This window comes from Bos indicus x Bos taurus, chromosome 29, assembly GCF_003369695.1.
Source record: "Bos indicus x Bos taurus breed Angus x Brahman F1 hybrid chromosome 29, Bos_hybrid_MaternalHap_v2.0, whole genome shotgun sequence".
NCBI classification, from domain to species: domain Eukaryota; kingdom Metazoa; phylum Chordata; class Mammalia; order Artiodactyla; family Bovidae; genus Bos; species Bos indicus x Bos taurus.
In genome coordinates, this window is record NC_040104.1 from 27,056,453 (window position 1) to 27,080,348 (window position 23,896).

Genomic DNA, 23,896 nt, shown 5'->3' on the forward strand with positions numbered 1-23,896 from the left:
TACAGTCGTTCATTATTGCTTATCTGTTTTGTATGTAGTAGTGTATATCTAATGTATCCTTCTCCCTACTTTCATCTTTGATAACCATATGACTGCCTTTTATGACCAAGTCTGTTTCTGTTTTGTTAATAAGTTTATTTGCATCATCTTTAGATTCCATATATACATGATATCATATGATATTTGTCAATCTCCATCTGACTTCACTTATGATAATCTCTAGGTGTATCCTTGTTGCTGCAAATGGCATTATTTAATTCTTTATATCTGAGTAATATTCTGTTGTGTATATATACCATGTCCTCTTCATCTGCCAATGGACATTCAGGTTGCTTCCATTCCTTGGCTATTATAAATTTTGCTGCTATGAACATTGGGGTGCATTTATCTTTTCAAATTAGAGTTTTCGTCTTTTCTGGGTATATGCCCAAGAGTGGTATTGCTTGGCTATTACCAAATAAATGTTAGCTATATTGTTAAAGGTAGAATTAACCTTTCCTCAGTTCAGTTCAATCACTCAGTTGTGTCTGACTCTTTGTGACCCCATGGACTGCAGCATGCCAGGCCTCCCTGTCCATCACCACCTCCTGGAGTTTTCTCAAACTCATGTCCACTGAGTTGGTGATGCCATTCAACCATCTAATCCCCTGTCATCCCCTTCTCCTGCCTTCAATCTTTCCCAGCATCAGGATCTCTTCCAATGAATCAGTTCTTGACTGACTCAAGGTGGCCAAAGTATTGGAGCTTCAGCACCAGTCCTTCCAATGAATATTCAGGACTTATTTCCTTTAGGATGGACTGGTTGTATCTCCTTGCAGTCCAAGGGACTCTCAAGAGTCTTCTCCAACACCACAGTTCAAAAGCATCAATTCTCCAGCACTCAGTTTTCTTTATAGTCCAATTCTCACATCCATACGTGACTACTGGAAAAACCATAGCTTTGACTAGACAGATCTTTGTTGGCAAAGTAATGTCTCTGCTTTTGAATATGCTGTCTAGGTTGGTCATAACTTTTCTTCCAAGGAGCAAGTGTCTTTTAATTTCATGGCTGCAATCACCATCTGCAGTGATTTTGGAGCCTCAAAAAAATAAAGTCTGTCACTGTTTCATTGCTTCCCTGTCTATTTGCCATGAAGTGATGGGACCAGTTGCCATGATCTTAGTTTTCTGAATGTTGAGTTTTAAGCCAAGTTTTTCACTCTTTTTTCACTTTCATCAAGAGGCTGTTTAGTTCTTCTTTGCTTTCTGCCATAAGAGTGGTGTCATCTGCATATCTGAGGTTATTGATATTTCTCCCAGCAATCTTGATTCCAGCTTGTGCTTCATCCATCCCAGCGTTTCTCATGATGTACTGTGCATATAAGTTAAATAAGCAGGGTGACAATATACAGCCTTGACGTACTCCTTTTCCTATTTGAAACCAGTCTGTTGTTCCATGTCCAGTTCTAACTATTGCTTCTAGACCTGCATCCATATTTCTCAGGAGGCAGGTCAGGTGGTCTGGTATTCTCATCTCTTTAAGAATTTTCCAGTTTGTTTGATCCACACAGTCTTTGGTATACAGTCTTTGGCATAGTCAATAAAGCAGAAGTAGATGTTTTTCCTAGGCATTGTAGGCATTATGCTAGGATATTGCTAGGAAATTGCTAGGAAACTTGTTTCTTTTAATCTTCTTTGGCATTTTTTAGGATTTGGAGAATGGTCTGCCCAGGTGTTCTCTATACCTGTGATGATTTGTTTCCATTACAGAAAGAAGATAGTGGCTTATCTGGTTTTTCTCCTTTCCTCCCAATAATCCTGCCAGGGATACACATTGGATGGAGTGGCCTTGTTTCTCACATCCATTTTTGCCTTGACCTCCCCACTGAGACTTCTGGGAGGCACTTGTTGGTTCAGGGGCACATGGAGGCCATAGGGCGGAAGCTGGTACTGCACTCACTCTGGAGCTCTTTGGGGTGTGAGTTATTTCTCCAAACAGTCAATATACATCTTTGTGGCTGCTGGAAAAAAGACTTTTTCCTGAAACCTTTTTGTCTTTACTATTGATTTAGTGCTGGAACCATTTAAAAATTAACCCTGCTGTTTTCATCCTAGTGTGTGGAAAAAACACACTCATCCAGCAATAACCACTTCACCATTTTGAGGGTATGTAGTTATCCTGTTGGTCTGCCTAATATTCTGAAGAAATGGGTTCCCTGGTTTAAGTTACTGGGAAAATGACAAATATTTTAATGAAAATAATTGGTTGATCTTAACCTATCTATGTTATTTGGAATTATTGTTCCTGACTTTTATTTATGAGTCTAACATGGGATTGGGCGGTTTTGTGAGATTTGAATTCAGTTCATAGTAATTGGTTGTTGCTAACCCTTAAGGGTAGGCTTTGAAGAATTATTCACACTGTTTATGGCTAGAGCCTAGCACTTAAGCAAGAACTTAGGTTGAAGAAAATCGAGCTATGTAAATATAGGGTAGGGAAGATTCACCCTCATAGTTATTTTGAGTCAAAATACTTGATTCAAAATAATTTTGAGTCCAAGGACTTGCTGTGTTAGGTATCTGGAAGTCAGTGTCAATGTTAGGAGGCACTCAGTTGTGCACAGTGCACATTTTTATTCTTGGATGCTATCTGTATGGGGGAAGCTGATCCGTTTTACCATACCCGAAGCCTGGTGACCAAGTTGGGGAAGAATCTTAAAAGAACGGTGTGACCCCATCTTTGACCAGGAAGGCCTTTTATTTTGGATGGGAGCAAAAGTATAAAGGATTGAACTGGGAATGCTTGGTGTAAAAGAGAAAGCTTTGTAGTGAATATCATTGCTGTTTTCAAATATTTGAAGGATGAACAAGTTTTTCTGGGAGCCAGGACAGTTCACTGGAGCAAAACACTTGGCTGAGGTGCCAGGCTAAGGGGAGAAATGCTGCTGACAAAATCTGACTGGTGACTTTATCACCTATACAGCTGGTCCTTCCCACAAATTCCTAGGAAGACCCAAAAGCACTTGAGGGCTTAAGAGAGGACTGATAGGGGTGAGAGTCCGCGGAACACTGACTCACTGTTGCTTCCAGCATCCTCTCTTCCCCTGAAAGCACCACATGGTTCTTATTCACTTGCTCGTAGCATCAGACTTCTGCTTCTTGACCATGATTAGTTGCCCGGGGCATAAAGCAACACCTGGTGTACTTAACCATGGTGCTGCTTAACTTTTAATGTGTGCGTGAATCATCTGTGAGTCTTATTAAAGTGTAGATTCTGATTCAAGTGGGTCTTGGTTGGGGCCGCATAATCTGAATTACCATAGATGATGATGCTGCAGGTCAGTGGACCATACTTGAGTAACAAGTGTGTGTGTTAGTCGCTTAGTTGTGTCTAACTCTTTGCAACCCCATGCACTGTAGCCCACCAGGCTCCTCTGTGCATGGGATTTTCCAGGCAAGAATACTGGAGTGGGTAGCCATTCCCTTCTCCAGGGGATCTTCCCGACCCAGGTTTTGAACCAGGTCTCCTGCACTGCAGGCAGATTCTTTATCATCTCTGAGCCACCGGAGAAGCAGGCTCTACTACAAATCTACAGTCTGCGCTGTAGGCTAATGTCAGGTGCTCTCAGGCCAAATGACTGCCTCCTCCATGCTCCTTTCAGGACTAAGCCTCACATCAGTATTAGCAGAGGATTACTGCCTGCAAGTTCTGCCCTTTTCTCTTCTCAGTATTCATGAAGCAGTTTTAGCCAGGTATCACTTAGCTATCTGATTTCTTTGTCATATCTAGAACCACTTTTGCAGTTATCTATTAATAACTTTCATTTCCCCCTTTTAATAGCATAAGAGCATTCTTAGGTCACAAGATTTGGCCTTGTCTGCAGGCTTGAAATGCTGGGGAATTACTGTCATGTGTAAATGGTCTTGAACTCTAACAATTTTTTTTTTTTTTAAACATAGCATCCTGACTTTCATCTGGGTTGTTTGAGATACAGCAATTTTTGTATATATGCACGGTGCTGTCAGATGTCCCAAGACACAAGTAACCATTTGCGTAATATTAGTGCACATTTGTTTTAACTGTATGTTTGTGATTACCTCGAGGTACCCACTTACTTCAATTCACTGCAAAATGATCTTTAAAAGATATGTTTATAATACACTGAGCAGTTGCTCAATGAGGCAATGATGATTAGACCTGGTTAAATATATATGCCTCATTTTTTCTTTGTTTATTATGATCCAAGTTATTGTGAATATTTTTGATTGTCATTGATTGAGGTCCTTTAAAGGTCATGTTCCTTCCCCTAGGAGTAGCTTGTTGGTCCAAGTAAAGTGATTTAAAGAGTTCTTTTTATGTGTTAATCTTGGTAAGGTCTTAAGTACCAAGTTATGCTGCTTTTCTGTACTGGAGCTGTGTGGTCTCGGACAAGGTATTTTAATATCTGATCATCTGTGAACTCATCTGTAAAATAGTGATAATAGTGCTCAGCTTGAAGAAATTAAATGAGATATTTATGTAAGCCCATTTCTAGAATGCCATATTTAATCATGAAATGATAGCTTCGACTTTCCTTTGTTTCCCATTCGCCAATTTCTAGCTTTTTTGAGAGGAGGGGCATACTTTTCTTTTCCCACTATTTTCTGAAATCTTAGAACAGGATCTGTATTTTAAATCCTATCTTAGCTTTTCAATATGTGTTCAGCCCTGACACACTGAGTAAATTAACGAATGACCTGATAATCTCTAAGATTTTCCTGACCTTTTAAGTCCTCTGATTGTTTGATTCTTCCAGTATTCTGGGTGCTTAGAAAAAAATTGGAGAATTCTCTTAAAATGAATGTCTTGTATGTTAAGGGATTTCCTCCTTAACAGTCTTAAAAGTATATATATATTATATTACTAGTAGTAAGTATGTACCTGGGCCCAGGAGATGGCTGCAATAGTATATGTAACATTTTCTATTTATGATCTTGAGCCTAATTCTTTGTATAGTCCACGTGAGGTGGGTCAGAGGCTGGTCTTGACTTCGCTTTTCCTGCAGTGTGATCTTGGGAAGATCTCTGTGAACGATGAGCAAGAAATGTACATTTGTTTTCTTATATGAGATTTGGAAGTCATGGATAGTAGAAGCTGAGATTCATGATCTATTCATCTCAGTGCTCATGGAGGATGCATTTTATGTTCTGGATTAAATGTGCTTGGGCTGGTGGGGTCAGGCCAACTCAGTGGATTAGAGCAGAAGCAGTAAGTCCTTCCACATCTTGAGATTGAACCTGGTTACCTATTTAGGCAAGCAGTTCTTGAACTGCCTGTGCGGATAAGCTGCTGGGAGACAGTGCCAGTTGAGGCCATCTTGACCACCTTGTCTCTGTGCCTCTGAGATGAGGCCTCACTGGTGGATAGTACATGGAATGTCACATCTAGCTCTGAGTTTAAAATCTGGCTTGGGTATGTTACTTAATTCCAGAATCTCAGTGTTTTTTTTTTTTTTTTAAAGATCCTCAGAAGGTATCGTATCAGTCTTCAAGGCTTTTGTGAGTGATGGATTAGACAGTATATGTCAGAGGCCCAGTGCCTGGCAGTCAGATTGGACCCTGTGGTGATGATGGTCACGGTGACACATTTCAGAAGGGACACATAGGAACCTGCATAGTTCTGCCCCCATGAAAGTGCCAGCCCTGGTGTGTGACTGAGGACTGTCCCAACGTTGCCTGCTGCCTTTTATGGCCAGTGTGCCGACTGCAGAGGAGGTGCTGAGTTTTTCACGGATCTAGAAAAAGAAGGTAACAATCTGCCAAAAGAAAAGGTCAATCATGTGTTTCATTCCATGACACTTGGAAATGTTAACACATAACGCGAGTAGCTTCAAACGTTCCTTCCTTATTGGTTATGTAGCAATTGTTCACTTATAGTGTCTTGTCCAGGGGGAAGTAAAAACAACAATAAAAAAACTTATTCATAATTTCTATGATAGTTTGTTTCTATCCTTGATAGTTCATGTGACTTGTATTTTCCTTTAATTCTTGAAAAAGTAGAAGTGGCAGTAATAAAAATAGACATCGATAAACCCATTCCACGTGAATGGCGTTTTGTAGACAATAGAAAGGAGACCTGCATTATATTTAAGTGACACTGCACTGAGCTTTGCTGATTAGCTTGTCACCTGTCACTCACAGTGCATCTTCAGTCACCATATCGGGCCTTCAGACTGTCACTGTGAGGACTCTTGGACAGAAGGTGAGTTGGGTTCCATGTTGTACAATTAACTGTGGGTTGTGTTTCTGTGCGTCATGTTGAGTTAATTTTAGGTTCTGGGAATCCTGGTAGGAAGTCACGAGGATTGATGACGGCTGTGATAACCAGAAGTAAAAACACATTTTTGTTCTTTACACACAGCTATTTTGAACTGGAGAGCAGTGGTCTGAGGGATGAGATTCGCTATCACTACGTACACAGTGGGAGGCCCCGGACAGAGGCGCTTCCGTACCGGCTGGCTGACGGGCAGTGGCACAGGGTTGCACTCTCGGTCAGCGCCTCCCATCTCCTGCTCCACATCGACTGCAACAGGTATGTCTTGGCCTTTGATCTTCTGTGATTGTGCCCTTGAAATCGATCAATGGGGAAGGGAAAAAACCAATCCCCTCCAAGCCTTGCTGGGGAATAAAAACCAAGGGACCCTAGGAGTCATTTAACATACCGAATGGGCCATTGCTGCTGCTGCTGCTGCTGCTAAGTCACTTCAGTTGTGTCCTACTCTGTGCGACCCCATAGACGGCAGCCCACCAGGCTCCCCCACCCCTGGGATTCTCCAGGCAAGAACACTGGAGTGGGTTGCCATTTCCTTCTCCAATGCATGAAAGTGAAAAGTGAAAGTGAAGTCGCTCAGTCGTGTCTGACTCTTAGTGACCCCATGGACTGCAGCCCACCAGGCTCTTCCATGCATGGGATTTTCCAGGCAAGAGTACTGAGGTGTCCCAGGATGACCAATTGTAATATGCTAAGAAAACAGTTCATTAAAATGAAACCATATGCAGCGATTAGGAAGAAATGTATGAAAGGTTGATTATAGATGCGGGACCATTAAGTACACCTCAGTGTCCTTTAGGCACCGGCTGGATTTCCGTGGAGCTGTGATTACGGTTAACTGTGATGTATTGTTGTTGAGTCCGTTCCACTTGGAAGCGAATGAGCTGGTCTACCTTCAAATGAATCTGAGAAGCCGGAGCTACTGGAGTGGCTAATTCTATTTCACTTCATCAAGCACAGCTTTGCTTAAATATTTTTTCCAAATGAAAAGGGGCTGTTCTTAAAGGGGCTGTTCTTGGAATCTTTTGGAATTGATGCCGTTTATCCTATGCAGAGGGATGAGCCTTCCAGTTTATCAGAGAGTGGCAGGACTACTTTGAAGATGGGGGTGTAAGGGGCAAGAAGGGGAAGGGAGAGTTTCATAGGATGCTGTGGGTTGGGGTGGGAAGGAGATATCCTCCTCCATGTCTGTCCCTAGGGGGAGGTTTACAGCCAGCTGAAGAAAGGACACTATTGATCTCTATTAGTTCACATGTGGCTGGACAGCTGGATGACCGTGGTGAAGGGGGATGTTTTCCTTTCTCCAGAACCCACTGAAAGTCGATGAATAGTGATCTGAGTCCTTTTATAGAGAATCTTTTGTGATGCAAAGTAGCCATGAATGGTTGGTCTTCATTAATATTACTGCCAAAGTTAAATGATTTTTTGGCCACAGGACTTGTTCTTTTAGGCCCTGGAAAAAGTACAGGCATGTTGAGTACAGCCTCCATTCTGGCACCCAATAGAAAGCACCTCCAGACTGCATTTCTGATGACGGGATACTTCAGTGTGCTTGCTACTCTGGCTCTGCAGTCTCTCTTAGGAGAGGACCTGGAAAGGCTGAGAACAGAAGCTAGTGTCAGGTTTAAGGGAAGTTCCACCATCTTGAAGTGAGTCTTGGTCTAGCTTGATCTATCTATCTAAAGTGCTTTCTGGATTTTCTGGAGAATTGTGGCTTCAACTAGATGTAATGTGTGCCTGGATGACATTTCCATAGAAACAGGTAGCTCCTTTTTACCTTGGGCTGGGCAGCTTGGATGAAGCCAGCTAAAGTCATTTGTTCCATTTCTACCTTCAGGAACTCACTGGCTCTTTCAATTCTCTAGAACTAAGGTGGTGTGTCAGGTAGCATTTCTGTTTCACCCTACCCACCACCCATATGTTGCTCAAATGGGAGACAAGAAGGGTCCTGTGCATCCTTTTATACCACAGGTAAGAAAGAAACGTTGAAGCCCTAGTTCAGTACTTCCCAACCGAAACATCCCAGAGACACTGCTGTTTTCTTGCTCTGCAATTATTTGCTTCCTCTTTGTGTAAGTTTTATCTTTTATTTCCCAATAGTCTTCTCTCTAGAGAAGAGGAAAGACGGGGTGGGTAGTTTGTGCTAATTGAAGGTTCCCTGCCTTTACAAATGCTCTGGTCCCTATGAAATTGTCTCCTCTGCCATCCTCAGACACGTGTTAGCTGTGTGAATTTGGACATATTAATTCCTTTGCATCTCAATGTAATTTGTAAACTGGGACTGCTAGTACTGTATGTACTGTTACACATATTCACAGATGGGAAAGTTAAGTAAGACGATTTGCATAAAGTGCTTTGGGTGGTGCTTGGCCTTTGGCACCCAGTACCTGGTGGTGGTGGTGGTTGTTACGGTTATTACTATTTATTCTGCACATCTGTGGTCACCCGGTGCCTCCAGACTTTGATTTGTCATGTATTCTGGCCTCTCTGCCATGAGAGTAGGGAGAGAACAGGAGAGCTGGAACCCGCAGTATGCTTTAGGGTCAGCCACATTTATACAGAATTGATTTGAGGAGGTTCTAAATACTAGTCCCCTTCTCTGGTGGTTTGTTTTTTATACTTTCATTCATAGCGTAACTTATTTTCCTTTATTTAAGATCTTGGAGGGAAAACATAAAGTTGGTGCCAATTAATGATTCATGGACCCAGGACAAATGAGGTTTTTAGATAGGTTAGGGAAAGAGAAGCTGGGAATGACTGGGCCAGGGGATAGGTCAATTTTGATTTTGGTGTAGGAAAAGTCTAGAAACAATTATAAAACCTGACTATACTTAAGAATTATGGATAACCAGGGGCCATCTCTGACCAGGTGAATCAGATTCCCTGAGTGTGGAACTATATTCTTCATAAACTCTCTGGGTAGTTCTTACACAAGCAGGTTAGCCTTGGTGCATGGGCTGGCATTTGAAAACCACTGATTTAAATAGAGGGAGTACTTGTGGTTTCCCCAAATGTGGGAAACTTGACTGCATAATTTGTGGTAGTGGGGAACTGCATTTGTGCTTTCCCTTGAGAAAAAAAAAAAGAAAGAAAGAGGGAGCAGAAACTGGAGAATAGCCTGGGCTGCAAGAAATAAGTGAGGGACCTTGGAAGTCCAAGTACCTGAAAAGCACAGCCCCAGTGAGGAGGAGGAAAGGTTTAAGGTGAGGATAGTGTCTAGTATGTGGTGGAACAAACTTTTCTTCTTCAAAAGTTTCTTCCTAGCCAGCACTGGCTGATTTTTTAAAATGGCAGAACCTCTGGGCTATTTATCAAGATGCTGGTCTACTACGTTTTATCTAGGCCACCCTTGCAGAGGGTGAATTTCAGAAAGGCTGATTTTTTATTCTCTAAGCTATGCATTTCATACCAGTGTGAGATTCTTCCTTTTTGATTCCTTTTGCCCTTAAAGTTATGCTTCCTTATTTTTCTCAACCTGTCACCTGCTAGAGCTGTGCTGGCTAGAAGATAAATGGTGATGCAATGGATAACATTTTAGCGTGTTGACTATGCTAGTGACTGTGCTAGTACTTTACATATATTAATTTATCACTCTGGCTCTCTTTCTCATCTAAAAGTGATGGAACTGAGGTTACATTCTATTTTTGTAACCCTCTGCTGCTAAGAGGCAGCTCTAGAATTTGGACCTGAGTCTGACGTCTGTGTGTCTGCTCTAACCACTAGGCTCTTCAGCTCAACATGAGGGACTGTTGGCACTGGACTTAGAACTTGATGGAAGAAAAGAGCCAGACTCAGCGTGAGCAGTTTGTTCTGTACTTCTAGCATTTTCCTGTCATGCATCTTACATTGCTGATCTTTGGGGTTGGGGGGCAAGATGTGGAATCTTACACAACCCATTGGTTTGGCACAAGGAAAGGGACTTCTGTCTACTGGGCATGTACCGTAGGCCAGGTAACGTGCTAGGTGTGATAGGTGTAACAGTCCTTGGGGCAGCCATATGGTGTGGAGGCAACTTCATTAGACCGCTTTTACGGATTTGGAAGTAGAAAGGCTCCAAGATGGTAAGGAACTCAGTTCCAGTCACATAACCATGGAGCTAAAACTCTGAACCAGGACATAACTCCCTAACCTTTGCCTGGCTACCTCTGCTCCCCGCCTCTGAAATTCATGTCCTTTCCAAGATAAAGTCATAACCATGCCAGGAAGTCTTCCCAGGAGAGAGAAGCTACAAAAATGTCAGGAATCCTAAAAATACTTGAAATCAGAGAGAGATTTCCAGGCAGTTCTATTGTTCTGAGGAACTGGAAAGTGGCAGAAATTTCTCCTTTTCTTAGAATTGAGAAACAGAACCTTTTCAGACCTAATTACACAAATTGTCACAAGAAAAGTGACTGCTATTTCAGTTGGTAATCTAACACTTTCTGCCTGTTACTGAGACACACTTTTCTTCCTGCTTCAGCTGTTCAGCTGGGCCTACTTAGAAACTCCCAAAGTGTGGGTAGCAGATTACCTCAAGCTAGAAACATTAAAGGAACCACTCAGTTGGGTGGCCAGCCTGATTATCTCCATTGCCTTAGGTTTTTCTTTTGCTTCCTTTGTATTAAGAGTTGCCAACAAAGCTGAGAAGGAGGCCTGAACTCACATTCCTCCGATTACCCTACTTCATTCTCAGTTCACCCTGCAGCCTGTTCCAGTCACTCAAAGCCCACAATCCTCTGACATCTGGGATCCAGTGCATAAGGGTTCTTTTACCACAAAAGGGATTTTCTTTCCTTCTCTTTATTTGGTAACTTGTAATTTTCAGTCAATCTATCCAATTAAAGTACTGGGCACACTCTCTGCCGGGCTGTGGGGATACAAAGAAATAGGAGTTCTTGCCATCAGGAAGTCCTTGGCTTATTCATTCAGTCCTTTTGAATTCTGAAGCCACCAGGGACCCCCACAGTGACTGGCCCAAATCCTTGGATATTAGAAGAATCATGGACTCTCATGGAAGCCTGTTTAAACACTAATGATAGCAGCTAAGCAGAGAGAAAACTGAAAATAGTCACTCCCAGCATCTTGGTCTTGAAATGACAGTGGAGGAATGGACTCAAAAGTGTTTTCCATTCAAATGGTACACGCATCCAGGCTTCAGCAGTAACTTTCTGCAATACACAGGTCTCCTCACTCCAATCCCTCCTCCTCTTGCTTCACCACTGGAACAATTTCTCTCTTACCCAGTCCCATTGAAATGGAACTCTGAACTCGCACCTCATTTGTTCAAGCTTGTGAAAGTGGGCATAGTGCCTGCACATAAATACACACACCTGCAGCCTGGTCGTCACTCTGACAGAGTTAACTCAGTGATTGTAGTCTAAACAGCAAACATATTTAGATTTTACCTCTAAAGCTTGGTAAACCAAGCTTGCTCACCACAGAGCACATTCAGCTTTTCCATACAACTGATTTTGAAGAACTTGCAGACCCAGAAAAATAAACTTACTGTAAATCACTGAACAAGTCAGTAATTCAAAGTTTCTGTCAAATATTTCAGAATAACTTCACGATATGAGCATTTCTTTATATCTCTAGGTTTTTCATAATGAAATATGGTGATATGGCATCTTCTTTCCAGAGAGCTCCTAAAGTATTTACAAGCAAGTTGTTAAGCCAAACATTCCTTAACATAGTTAAGCCATGTATAATGTACTGCAATGACTTTTCGACAAACATTTGCACTAGAGTAAAGGAGAAATTAAGAGATGACTATCAAAGACCACCACTTCCAAAAGAGGTAGGCCAAGATTATCAATCTCCTGATTCCTACACTGATGTATTATTTACTTCATGAACAGGAACACATGCACACAACTCATCAAAATTAAAACTGAGAATGTAGTATATGCCTGATGTCCAGCTAACCTAGCAGCACCCAATCTTCTATCCCAAGAGAAGTGATAAGCAAGGAAAGAATATAGGATATAACCCATATGTAATTAAATTAACAGTAAAAGGCAACAGTGATGCAAAGAGCTGACTCATTTGAAAAGACCCTGATGCTGGGAGAGATTGAGGGCAGGAGGAGAAGGGGACGACAGAGGATGAGATGGCTGGATGGCATCACCGACTCAATGGACATGAGTTTGGGTAAACTCCAGGAGTTGGTGTTGGACAGGGAGGCCTGGCTTGCTGCAGTCCATGTGCTGCAAAGAGTCAGACACGACTGAGTGACTGAACTGAACTGAAAAGGCAACAGTACAAGGAATGTTGTAAGGCAGTACCTGATGGATTCTGGTTTCCTAGTAGAGACCGTCAGGTCTGGTAGACCACAGAAGGAAGAGCTCCTGGTGACATGGAGTAGCTTCTCAGTTTCTTACCATCCCAGGTAAAAATGTATGACACTCTCTGCAGCTTTACAGTTTTGCCACTGTGATTTGATTCTGTGTAAGTTACATGAGAATCCGATTTGGAATGAGGTTCATCTTGTGAGCATGACAAAGCCAGTCAGAGTGCCAGTGATAAAAGACTGTGTATTAGTGAGTGGATCAAGTTTGCAGTGAGAGACAGCCTGCAGGAAGAGATGGAGAAGGAAATATGACAGAGGGGATGACAGGGAAAGAAGAACTGTTCTTAGGTGACCAGGCACATGTTATCTGGGTTATCTGAAACCTGTAATGAATGCTGGACCTCTGTCTTGCTTTTGCCACTTATAAAATGTGGCTTAATGTGCAATGAGTATGAAATCAGGAAATCTGTGTCTTAGACTCTTTGAAGATTCCTCCTGTCCTCTCCAATCCTTCCTCTCTGTCAGAATCTGTGCTTATATCTGTAAAATGGGAGTAATAGTAACTCTTCTACCATATACTGGTTATAGGAATATAGCAAGAGAGTGTGTGCAAAATCCTCAGAAAATTTCAAGCTACTCTATGAACACACAACATCATGAAGTACTATAAACATATGTCATCATGTAGCAAAGATGTTTCAGTGTCATACTGGAGATGAAAGCAATTTAATTAAATCTTCACTTATACAAAAAGTGAAGATTTTTTGTGTGAAGATCCATGTCTCATGGAGGAGGACCTGGTGCATACTGTGAATCCATGGTGCAGTGTAGGGTTTGAGGTCCATCAGGTCCCTGAAATTATTCTAACTGCCAAATACTAGGCATGGTTCTCCAATAGTTTGTCTTTTATTTCCATGGTTGGTAGTACAACACAATCATAAATGATTTTTATGCCAACAGAGTCCCTGTAAAAGTAAGTAACTGCAGAGTCTCTTAAAAAATATATAATTGAGGCTGAATGGGAAGGAGAACATCCCCTCCAATGTGATACAATGTTTCCTTGATCCTGGCAGGGCTTTGAGAATGTGGCATGGCCCCTTTCCTTTTTACTTCTGTGAGAGAGGAGATTCAAAGATTTACTTCCCCCATTCTCAAACCATGAGCCAAAATGATCACAGCTTTTAGGAGAAGATGTACAGGTGCAGTTTTACGGAATGAGGAAACCACTGTCTTATAATTTCCTGGCTTTCCCAAACATAATAGATACTACTTGTATCTCTACTTTGAAAATCTGGCTTTTTATCACAAACGCATTCTGAACTAAAAACTAGAGCTACCAGAAAGTGTTAAATTTGTATGACCCTGGGAAATTCATTTACTGTCCCTGGGTCTTAGCTCCTAGAAATAAAATGAGGGGCTAGGACTAGATTTCTGAATCTCCTTCCACCTCTACTCTTCCAGGCATATCTCATTACAATACTTAGAGTATGCATTTTTTTTTTTTTGCCTTCAGGACCCTGGAGAGCAACCGAGCTTGCCATCTTCACAGGGCTGCTTCTGTGGTAGACCAGCAGGCAGCTTGCAGTCATCTCAGTTGATTTGTGTGTTGACAGTGTGGCATGCTGCTGGTGAAGAAAGGCTACTTACCCTAGATACCCAATCTTCCCCCCACCCCCCACCTTCGCTTGCCTTCCTTCTTGCTAGAGTAGATGCTGAATATGCAGTTTTGGATATGGAGATCCAACCAGTTCATCCTGAAGGAGATCAGCCCTGGGATTGCTTTGGAAGGAATGATGCTAAAGCTGAAACTCCAGTACTTTGGTCACCTCATGCGAAGAGCTGACTCATTGGAAAAGACTCTGATGCTGGGAGGAATTGGGGGTAGGAGGAGAAGGGGACGACAGAGGATGAGATGGCTGGATGGCATCACCGACTCAATGGACATGAGTTTGGGTAAACTCCAGGAGTTGGTGTTGGACAGGGAGGCCTGGTGTGCTGAGATTCATGGGGTCACAAAAGAGTCGGACACGACTGAGCGACTGAACTGAACTGAAGGAATGTTCACATCTTATTCTCTCCACCTTGTGCTCTTTATTTCTTTCAGACATCTTCTGATCCAGACATGTGACAGTGGACAGCCTTTTTGGGGGTATACAGGCTATCCTGGCTGTGGAGGCCTGGTAGCTTGGTAACCTACAAGATAAAGCAGTGTAGTGTAGCCAGAGGATGATGGATAGTTGTACTGTTCAAAAAAAAAAAAAAAAAACACACAAAAAACAAAACACATCCTCTGAATACTGAAGGGAAAAAAGCCTTTGTTGCTGCCAAACCATAGGCACTTAAATAATGGGAGATAATGAATCTAAAGGTCTAGGTAGCCAATGTAATACATTCCAAATTGTAGATTATTCAACAAAGTTAAAGGTCTTCCCTGGTGGCTCAGTTGGTAAAGAATCTGCCTGGAATGCAGGAGACCTGGGTTCAATCCCTGGGTTGGGAAGGTTCCCTGGAGAAGGAAATGGCAATCCACTCTAGTATTCTTGCCTGAAGAATTCCATGGACAGAAGAGCCTGTTGGGCTACAGTCCATGGGGTCACACAGAGTTGGACATGGCTGAGTGACTAACACTTTCATTTTCAGCTTAGTAGAAAGTGGCTGCTTAATTGTTAAGGCGCTCGGACATGACCGTGTTGGATGTCTCATTCTGGCTGAGACCCACACACTTGTATTCACACTTTGTACCCTGCAGCTTATTTATTCCAACTTCGTTAGGTGGATTCCAAGCTTAACTCTGCCCAATCTTCTAATGCCATCAGTAGCAAACCCATTTCTAATTTTGTCTTTTCAAAAATCTTTGTCTTTTTTCTCTTGTTGCCTGGTGGGTTTAAATATGCTTTTGGTCAACAGTGGCCTCAGTGGCAGAGAGGTAGGAGGTGAAAGGATTAACTGAAGTGGATGATGAGAGAGGCCTGCATTTCCCCATCTATCTGCATTCTTGGGCTTTCAGAATTACAAATGGAAAGGACTAAAAAGAAATACAGTAGAATCTTCTCTTTATCTGGTGGCTTGTTGGCTACCTGAGGCCATGAGTAGATTAACAGGAAGGTACATTATTGCATACACAGGACCTAAGATGTATTAAAATAGAAGGGAAAATAAGACTTCGTTTCCAACTTAGTGATTTCATCTATATGCCTTCAGACACATCTTGTTGTGATTTAATGCATGGACATCGGTTTATACAGGATGAATGGAAGGGGGGAAATAGGCTGCAGGAGATATAATGTGTTTTGGTATGAGAAAATATCAAAGCTTGCATCTTTATTGTTACAGTTCTACTCTGTCCTTGATGATGGATACGTATGGTTATTCCTTAAAAAGGAAAGCAGCGAGAGAAAATAAAAACTCAAACCAGAATAATATATATGATGGGACTCAATTTCTTAAAAAATGTACATTTATATATTAGGTGTCTCTGTTCCTTTTCTGCTTCACTTGTTGGAAAGGAACACTGGGGAATAAAAAATGCACGAGCCATGAGGACTTTTTAATTGAAAAAGAAAAAGAATTCCAAATACTACATTAGTTTTCTAGTTAGAGCAGGGGTACTGATGTTGTCATTGAAAAGAACTGATTTTCTATAGTACTGGAAAGAAATTCATCTATCTCTCTGGGAACTTTAATTAAATTAATGTTATAAATAATAGCAGCCAGAGTGGCTGGATGCAAGGAAACAGATTTATAGCTGAACCTGTTCGGCTGCTTTTCTTGTAGGGGATATGGTGGAGATGGGGCGTGGGGATGAGGAGGCTTGGAAGGAAAAGGTTCTTGTGAATGTTTTTCCCTGCTCTAACCCCTTTAATTCAATTAACTCTTGCCCTCGGCTCATCCCTCTTAACTTCTTGTGAGTGTGTCTCCAGTAAGAGCTACAGAGCCTCTCAGCCAGCTGGTTAATGTGTCTGGGCCTTCACCTGAGGGTTTTCCTGGGCAGTTAGAGTGGAAATAATTTCCCTTTTCCATAAAGGGTCTGTGTGATGCCATCTCTAACTCTTTCTCAGGAAGGTCCTCCTGCATCTTTAGTCACTAGTCTGTCGGTATGAGGGTATCACTTTCCTGACATCAAATTTCACACATAGGAACTTACAGGCTTGGAGTTGGAGGTCTCAGTGGGCTTCTTTGGGATACTCAGAATACCTGTATTACCCAGAAGGGAATTTCATTTCCAGGAGAGGTAAACAGCTATAGCTCATCCTGGTGTGTCCCCAGCACAGCTCATTCAGTTACTCAGTGTTCTCCAGGTTGGTGCTGTCTTTGAAGCACAAGCAAGGAGGGAGCTGAGTAATCTATGATTTCAGTTTCTTGAATTCTTTGACATTTTGGCCTCAAAGACCCAGCACCATGCTGCGAAAAACTCAGACTTTTTGCTCAGTCATTGTTGAGTTGAAGGTTAATGTTTTGGACCTTTAAAAAAAATTTTTTTTTAAAGTGATCTATATATTCCCTTGATCTTTTTTTTTTTTTTTTTTTTGGTAAAAGCACTCTGAGGTGTATGTTCTTGCATCTTATAGGTGGAGACTTTGGAGGTACTGAGGATAGACATGACTTGTCCAGGAGCTTATAGTTAGTCAGTGACAAATGGAAGCCAGAGTCCAGAGGTCTTTCCTTATTTCTTTTTCAAGGAGATTATTCTTCACCAATCCCCTCCACTTTGTTCCCTCTTCTCTTCCTCCATCTTTTTAACACCCCCGTGTGACAAGATATCACTTCTAACTTCTCATGGAATAAGTATAATTTATCCTGCTTATAAACTGACACCAACAAAGGCCAAATTCCATGTATTACTCTCTCTAGACTGTGGAGGCTGGTACCTCCAAGGACCTTGTTGGGCCAAAATTGACCTTGTTACAAATTCCAACCACTGTTGGTCTTTGGACTCTATAGATAATTTCACATCACCTTTTTAGATTTAAAGACTCTCCCTTCCCGGAATCTAGTATTGATAGACAGGTTCATGACTTCAATCCCACAGAGATAATATGGGGTTAGGGCTTCGAATGACCCATCATCCCTATATGATTTGTATGCTTTGCATGTGTCTCCATACTGATGTGCAATGGCCAAGGACCTAATCTTAAATCATGACTGACCGCAAATGAGCCATTTGGCCATTTCTTCAAATGTGAAATAGAAACATTACTCTAGTCTCCAGTGTTGCATGGGTGGTTTTACACTGTTCCGATATAAATTTCGATATTTGCTATTTCAAGGTGATAAACTCTCTGTGTTCTTTAAGGTGACTTTGCAATCACAAGGTCTCATTAGAAACTACTGGTGGTGAAATAAAGGGTTGGGCGGTGGCTGACCCCCACTTAGGAGGGCATTTGTTGTTATTGCTTCTTTTGTTGGTATCTAATTAGATATGTACTAGAGCCTGCAGGAGCTAATAAGAGCAAGGCCTAGGAAGTAGGTGAGCATGCTGAATTGTGAGTCTTTTTCACAGGCAGCAATCTTTCATGGACATTAGGGCAATACATAAAGACTTCACACTGTAAACCAGATCACATATTCCCTTCCCACTCCAGCACCCACATAAGCTCATTTAATGGCCTCCTATAAGCTTAAGGCTAAAGGTCACTATCCTTAATATAGCTTAAATTTTTTTTTTTTGCATAGTCTAGCCCATGTTTCCTTCTTCAATTTCTTCTTACACTACATTCTTTTAGTTCTTTAATTACCATATTCTTTGAAGCCTCAGGATTTCTGTATATGCCATTTCTTGAAAATCAAATTCATGTCTACTTACCCTTAATTTTCAGGACAAGAGAAAGAAGTTTCTTGTGTTTTACTATTCCATCATAAACTGTTTCTCTGCAGAGTGGTTTTTGATCATTTGATTGATGTCTGTCTTTCTCACAGGCTGCAGACCCCCCTCGAGAGCTCACCTTTGCATCACCACTGTATATCATAGAGCTGTCACATAATAGGTGTTGTAAATTTCAATGTGATTTGTAAATATCAGGCCTGGGGAAAGACGAAGATAAAGTTACCCTGGCATTTCTGCTTTGAACTTCTGTGGATTCTTTTCTGGAGGAAGGCAGTTAATCTGTAGAAGACTTCCGGTGATTTCCTGGTCTGATTCACAGCACAGGGTGAGCTGTGCCCCACTTGCAAGTTGGACTTACATGTCTCCTATGTCTGCAGGAGCTCTGGCAGGCACGGGAGAGTAGAGGTAACTTACCCATGGGGCACAAACATAAACTGATCACTGATAGGATTAAGGGGAATGTGCCCTCTCTGTTGGAGAGAAAACACAGTTGGGTACCCTTGTCTGGTCTGTGGACATATCAGCATCATCCAATTCTGTGGGTCTGTTTCTTCAAACTATAGCCGAAGCTCACAATAGGATCTCCCATCAAGCCCATTCAATAAGCCCTTTGGGCAGGATTCCATGAGAGTCCCAGGCTGTTTTGGTATAGCCTTATTGTGAAATTCAATGGATACATTTTTTCTTTAATTTTCTTAAATTATGTATGATTCACATATTACACAAAATTAAAAACAAAAAGTATAACAAGAAGAAATGTGGGAACACAATTCCAAGCAATAATTGTGGAGTTTGGGGTGAAAATTCTTGCAGTATAGGTTCATTTTATATAATGAAATAACTAATAAATTTATTAAAAGCCTTCCCCATATAAGTGACATAATATGTAACAAAATAATGGATAACTTATAAAAAATTAAAATACAAACTGTTCCAAACCATGTGATACCAATCACCCTGTCCCTAACTCCTTTGCACAGAAGTCATCATTATTACATTTTATTTCTCTTCTCTAAAATTTTCTTTGCATATGCAAACATGTTGTTTTCAATAGTAAGACAGCACTGTATGTATTTAATTTGCTTTTTCATTCAATAGAGTAAAGCCTGATGCACCACTGGTGTGTAGCAGGAACATACTTAAGAAGAATGAGTGCTGTAGATTAGTCTGGGCAGCTCTGTCCCTTGGCAGTGTGAGGAACGGTATTTACCTGCATGCTCTGCTGCTGCTGCTGTCTCTTCAGTCGTGTCCGACTCTGTGCGACCCCATAGATGGCAGCCCACCAGGCTCCCCCTGTCCCTGGGATTCTCCAGGCAAGAACACTGGAGTGGATTTCCATTTCCTTCTCCAATGCATGAAAGTGAAAAGTGAAAGGGAAGTTGCTCAGTCGTGTCCGACTCTTCGCGACCCCATGGACTGCAGCCCACCAGGCTCCTCCATGCATGGGATTTTCCAGGCAAGAGTACTGGAGTGGGGTGCCATTGCCTTCTCCAAGCCTGCATGCTCTAGCCTCATGCTTTGGGCTGTTATCTATGCCTCTGGCCTGACATGCGCAGCAGTGACATAGCAACAGGGCAGGAAGCCAGGCACCCCCACCCTTGGATCAGTGTGGCCTGTCTCAGCTGTGTAGCTAGGTGAGACTGTGACAATTAGCCTATGCTGAAATGGGAGTTACAGGATCAAAGTGGGTGTGTGATGAGGGTTAGATGTTCTGAGCATAGGCATGTTGCTGAAGCTTGTTTTGTGTGGCTGAAGTGGAACTGGTGCTGGCCAGGCTTAGGCATCAGGTGAACACAATGAGAGAATGTCATTTCATGGTTAAGAGCACAAGCTTTTGGAGTTGGCTAGCTCTGGGTATCAGCTCTGGCTTTGTCACTCCTGTGGGATCCTTGGAAAGTAACAACTCTTAAGTCCCAATCATGATAAGGTTGCTATAATGCCTCCCTCACTGGGTTAGTGGAATTAAGTGTGCCTGTTATTTTTTCACTTTCATGCATTGGAGAAGGAAATGGCAACCCACTCCAGTGTTCTTGCCTGGAGAATCCCAGGGACGGGGGAGCCTGGTGGCCTGCCATCTATGGGGTCGCACAGGGTCGGACACGACTGAAGCGACTTAGCAGCAGCAGCAGCAGCGCACAAGAATCAGATGAGACATTCCTGGTTGCAAATAACAGGACTTCCTAGGTGGCGCTAGTGGTAAAGAAGGAGCCTGCCAATGCAGGAGACATAAGAAACATGGGTTCAATCCCTGAGTTGGGAAGATCCCCTGGAAGAGGGCATGGGAACCCACTCCAGTATTCTTGTCTGGAGAATCCCATGAACAGAGGAGCCTGGCTGGCTACAGTCCATAGGCTCACAAAGAGTCAGACACGACTAAAGTGACTTAGCATGCATATAAGGATATATAATGTTTATTTAACCAAAACTTTTAGATGAGGCAGTAACTGAGATGAGCTGGTGCTCAGACATGTCATCAGGGGCCAATGCAGTCCTTTTTTATCCATCTACTCCATCATCCTTGCCAGGGAGAAGTGTCTTGAGACAGTGACAAAGGAGAAAGAGGTCACCATGATTGTCTTAGACCAGCCATCCTTCCTTTCATGGTGCTGGCCCATTGCTCTCTCAGTAAAACTGAGATACTTTGGAGAGAGATGGGGAAATGGCTCTTTTATAGGCTGTCAGCAGTGTTGCTGCCATGTATCAATAGTTTATCACCAGGGCTGTTGCTGCTGCTGCTGCTAAGTTGCTTCAGTCGTGTCTGACCCTGTGCGACCCCATCCCTAGGATTCTCCAGGCAAGAACACTGGAGTGGGTTGCCATTTCCTTCTCCAATGCATGAAAGTGAAAAGTGAAAGTGCAGTCGCTCAGTCATGTCTGACTCTTAGCGACCCCATGGACTGCAGCCTACCAGTCTCCTCCGTCCATGGGATTTTCCAGGCAAGAGTACTGGAGTGGGTTGCCATTGCCTTCAAATTGTTCAATAAATGCTGCCGTGATGCTGCTGATACTTGGTTCCATAATGATAATGGTTTTCCACATCTGGGCAGAACCGACATGAACAGGAGGACAGATACAAGGAGATAATAGGAGTAGCTGGTTAACCAGGAATCATTTATATATATGGATGATCCTGCCATCAGGGAATCTTCAAGGCCATGCTCTAACAGGAGGTAGGATATGAGTCCATTCGAGAGGCTGGCCTGGCTTCTGTCTCCAGAGCCCATGAAAGCTGTAGGCTGGGTAGCTCCTGTTACATCTTTACTTTGGGAAACCTGGCCTCTGTCTGTTGCTGCTGCCCTCTCAGGCCCTTTAAACACAGCTGCCCTTTCCACAAGAAGTTCTGTGCAGGTGCATCTGAGCTGGTTCCTTATGGCAGCTTTTTCCCAGGCCTGTCTTCCCTCTTATTCTTACCTCACATTCTCATCCCTCATCTTCTTGGCCTGCCTATCCCTGACTTTTGATGCCTGCTGCTTTACATGATCAGTTTGGCAACTTATTTGGATTTCTTCTCTGTTGACTGACCTCAGAATGTCATGGTTCCCCTGACTGCCAATCGCCAGCATCCTCCCTGGCAGGACAGCCCTTTCTGCACTCCATACTTGGGTTTTCTGATTTCTTGATGTTGACTCCTTCCCATAGCTTGATCTTCTCTTTTCTGCTATATTTAACTACAAGTAGGATCCAGGCCCACTTGGGTTGGGAGGGAGGAGGGGGTTGTTGCTTACTCTCTGAGTTAGAGTGGTGCAGCAATGGACTCGACGTCTACAGGTGGGTTCAAGGCTTCACCTGGAGGCAACCTGGATTCCCTTCAGTGGAGAAGAGCATTGTGACAACCTTGAGCATATCACAGAGCTGTTCAACATATGCATTATGTGACCAAGCCTTGCCCTAAATCTCATCCTTGCAAAGTATCATGTGAAAAAGGTGACTGTATATTTGCAGCATAGGCCATCCTGGGGGCTGACCCAGATGTTGCCTGCATCAGAAGTGACTGTGCTTTGGTGTTGGCTCCAGTAGCCCCGCAAGGGGGAGATAACCTGGGATGGTGGAAGAAGCCTTGGGGTCTGGGCTGGGTATCTTCCATCTGCCTCTCCAGAAACATCTCTCCCCTCTCTGCTCCACTCTGTCTCCTAGCAGGCTGACCTCTGTGGACTGCATCTGGGAACTCTGTTGCCACCTCTCTTTCTTTTTGAATTTCATCAGTAGAAAGAATAGGCTGGAAGTCGGATGGAGGGAGGTGAGGCTTTCTACTCTCCTAGCTGTTTCTCTATGGGGTCACATTGGACTGGGTCCCCTTTTGACTGAAAGCCACAGGCCCTATCAAGCGACCCTTTTTGAGTTCCTGGCCCCTTTATGCCTCAAAAGGCAAGAGCTCCTGAATCCCGTTCTGTATTTACATTCTCTCTGGTACCATCTCTTGTGGTTTATCTACTCCCTGCTTGTCCTGCAAATAACCCCTTTAATTGATTGTCTTTTCAAATGACCAAATCTCAGTAGGGTGACTGTTTCCCACCAGGATCCTTACTGTTACAGGTTCAAAGTTGGAAATGTCAGATCACTCTCTGACTTTACTGCTTCCTAGCTGTGGGTCCTTGCACAAGTTTCTTAACCTTTTTGAGTCCTAGGTTTCTCATCAATAAAAGCAGGGTGACAAGAATAATTGCTTCTATCTCTCCGAGGAGGAACACACAGCGTGAAAATGTCATGTAGACTGTAATGTGCCATGCATGGGGCTGGGGACAAAGGGTGCGGTTCTTGTTGTCTCTGTGATATGCCAGGAGCTTTAAGTGGAAACCAGGGGAAGCTGAAGGCTTTGAGGATGGAGCGCATAGGTCTCTGAGAGGGCTGTGTATGCCCACCCGTGTCTCCTGCATGGTTAATGAGAAGCACAGCTGACGGGAGGATGGGACCCCACAGATTATCCTTCAAAGCCAAGCCCACAGGACCTCCTCTTCCATTCACCTCGGCCCACAGGTCCAGCTCATGTGGAATACAGATGAAATCCCCTCCAATTACAGATACATTATCGAGTGGTGACATTAGCCTCTGCTCAAATGGATTCTCTGATAAGGCCTTTGGAAAAATATAATCACATGGTCGGAAAAGAGGAAATTGTCAAATGGTGCTGAGAGAGATGAAAAGGCTGATTCTCTGGGCTTTTGTTTTTCACTATTCAGAGAACACAGTATTGCAGGAGTAAATCCTGTTATTTGTGTCTGGGGTAATCTGACACTGGCTGCTAAAAAGAAATGGCAGTGGTATTTATATTGGAAATTGCTTTGGACGGCGCGTACCTGAACTTCAAGAGGGCTGTGGTGCTGCCTCGGGCTGATCACTCTTGATCATGTCAATCATCTCATCCTCTTTTATTGCCTCCGAAGGCCTTTCACTATGTGAAATTGTCTTGATCATTTACCTGTTTACAATGTTACTGTCTCATTCTCCCTGAGCCATACCCCTTACCCCTGATTGTTATTGTTCAGTCATCAAGTTGTGTCCGACTCTTTGCGACCTC

The 23,896-nt window shown here is 42.8% G+C and overlaps 1 protein-coding gene and 1 non-coding gene across 4 annotated transcripts in view; both read left to right on the forward strand.

Moving 5' to 3' along the window:
- The window catches only part of NELL1 (neural EGFL like 1), a 1,041,756-nt gene that overhangs the window by 165,902 nt on the left and 851,958 nt on the right, over positions 1-23,896 (forward strand). For all 3 annotated transcript variants that reach the window (XM_027532215.1, XM_027532213.1, XM_027532214.1), the window contains exon 4: positions 6,380-6,550. In XM_027532215.1, coding sequence (XP_027388016.1) covers positions 6,380-6,550 — 171 coding nt within the window. The remainder of the gene's footprint in view (positions 1-6,379; positions 6,551-23,896) is intronic.
- On the forward strand, positions 9,198-9,360 carry LOC113886600. Its single transcript, XR_003509487.1, has one exon. It is a non-coding gene; the product is annotated as a U1 spliceosomal RNA (small nuclear RNA).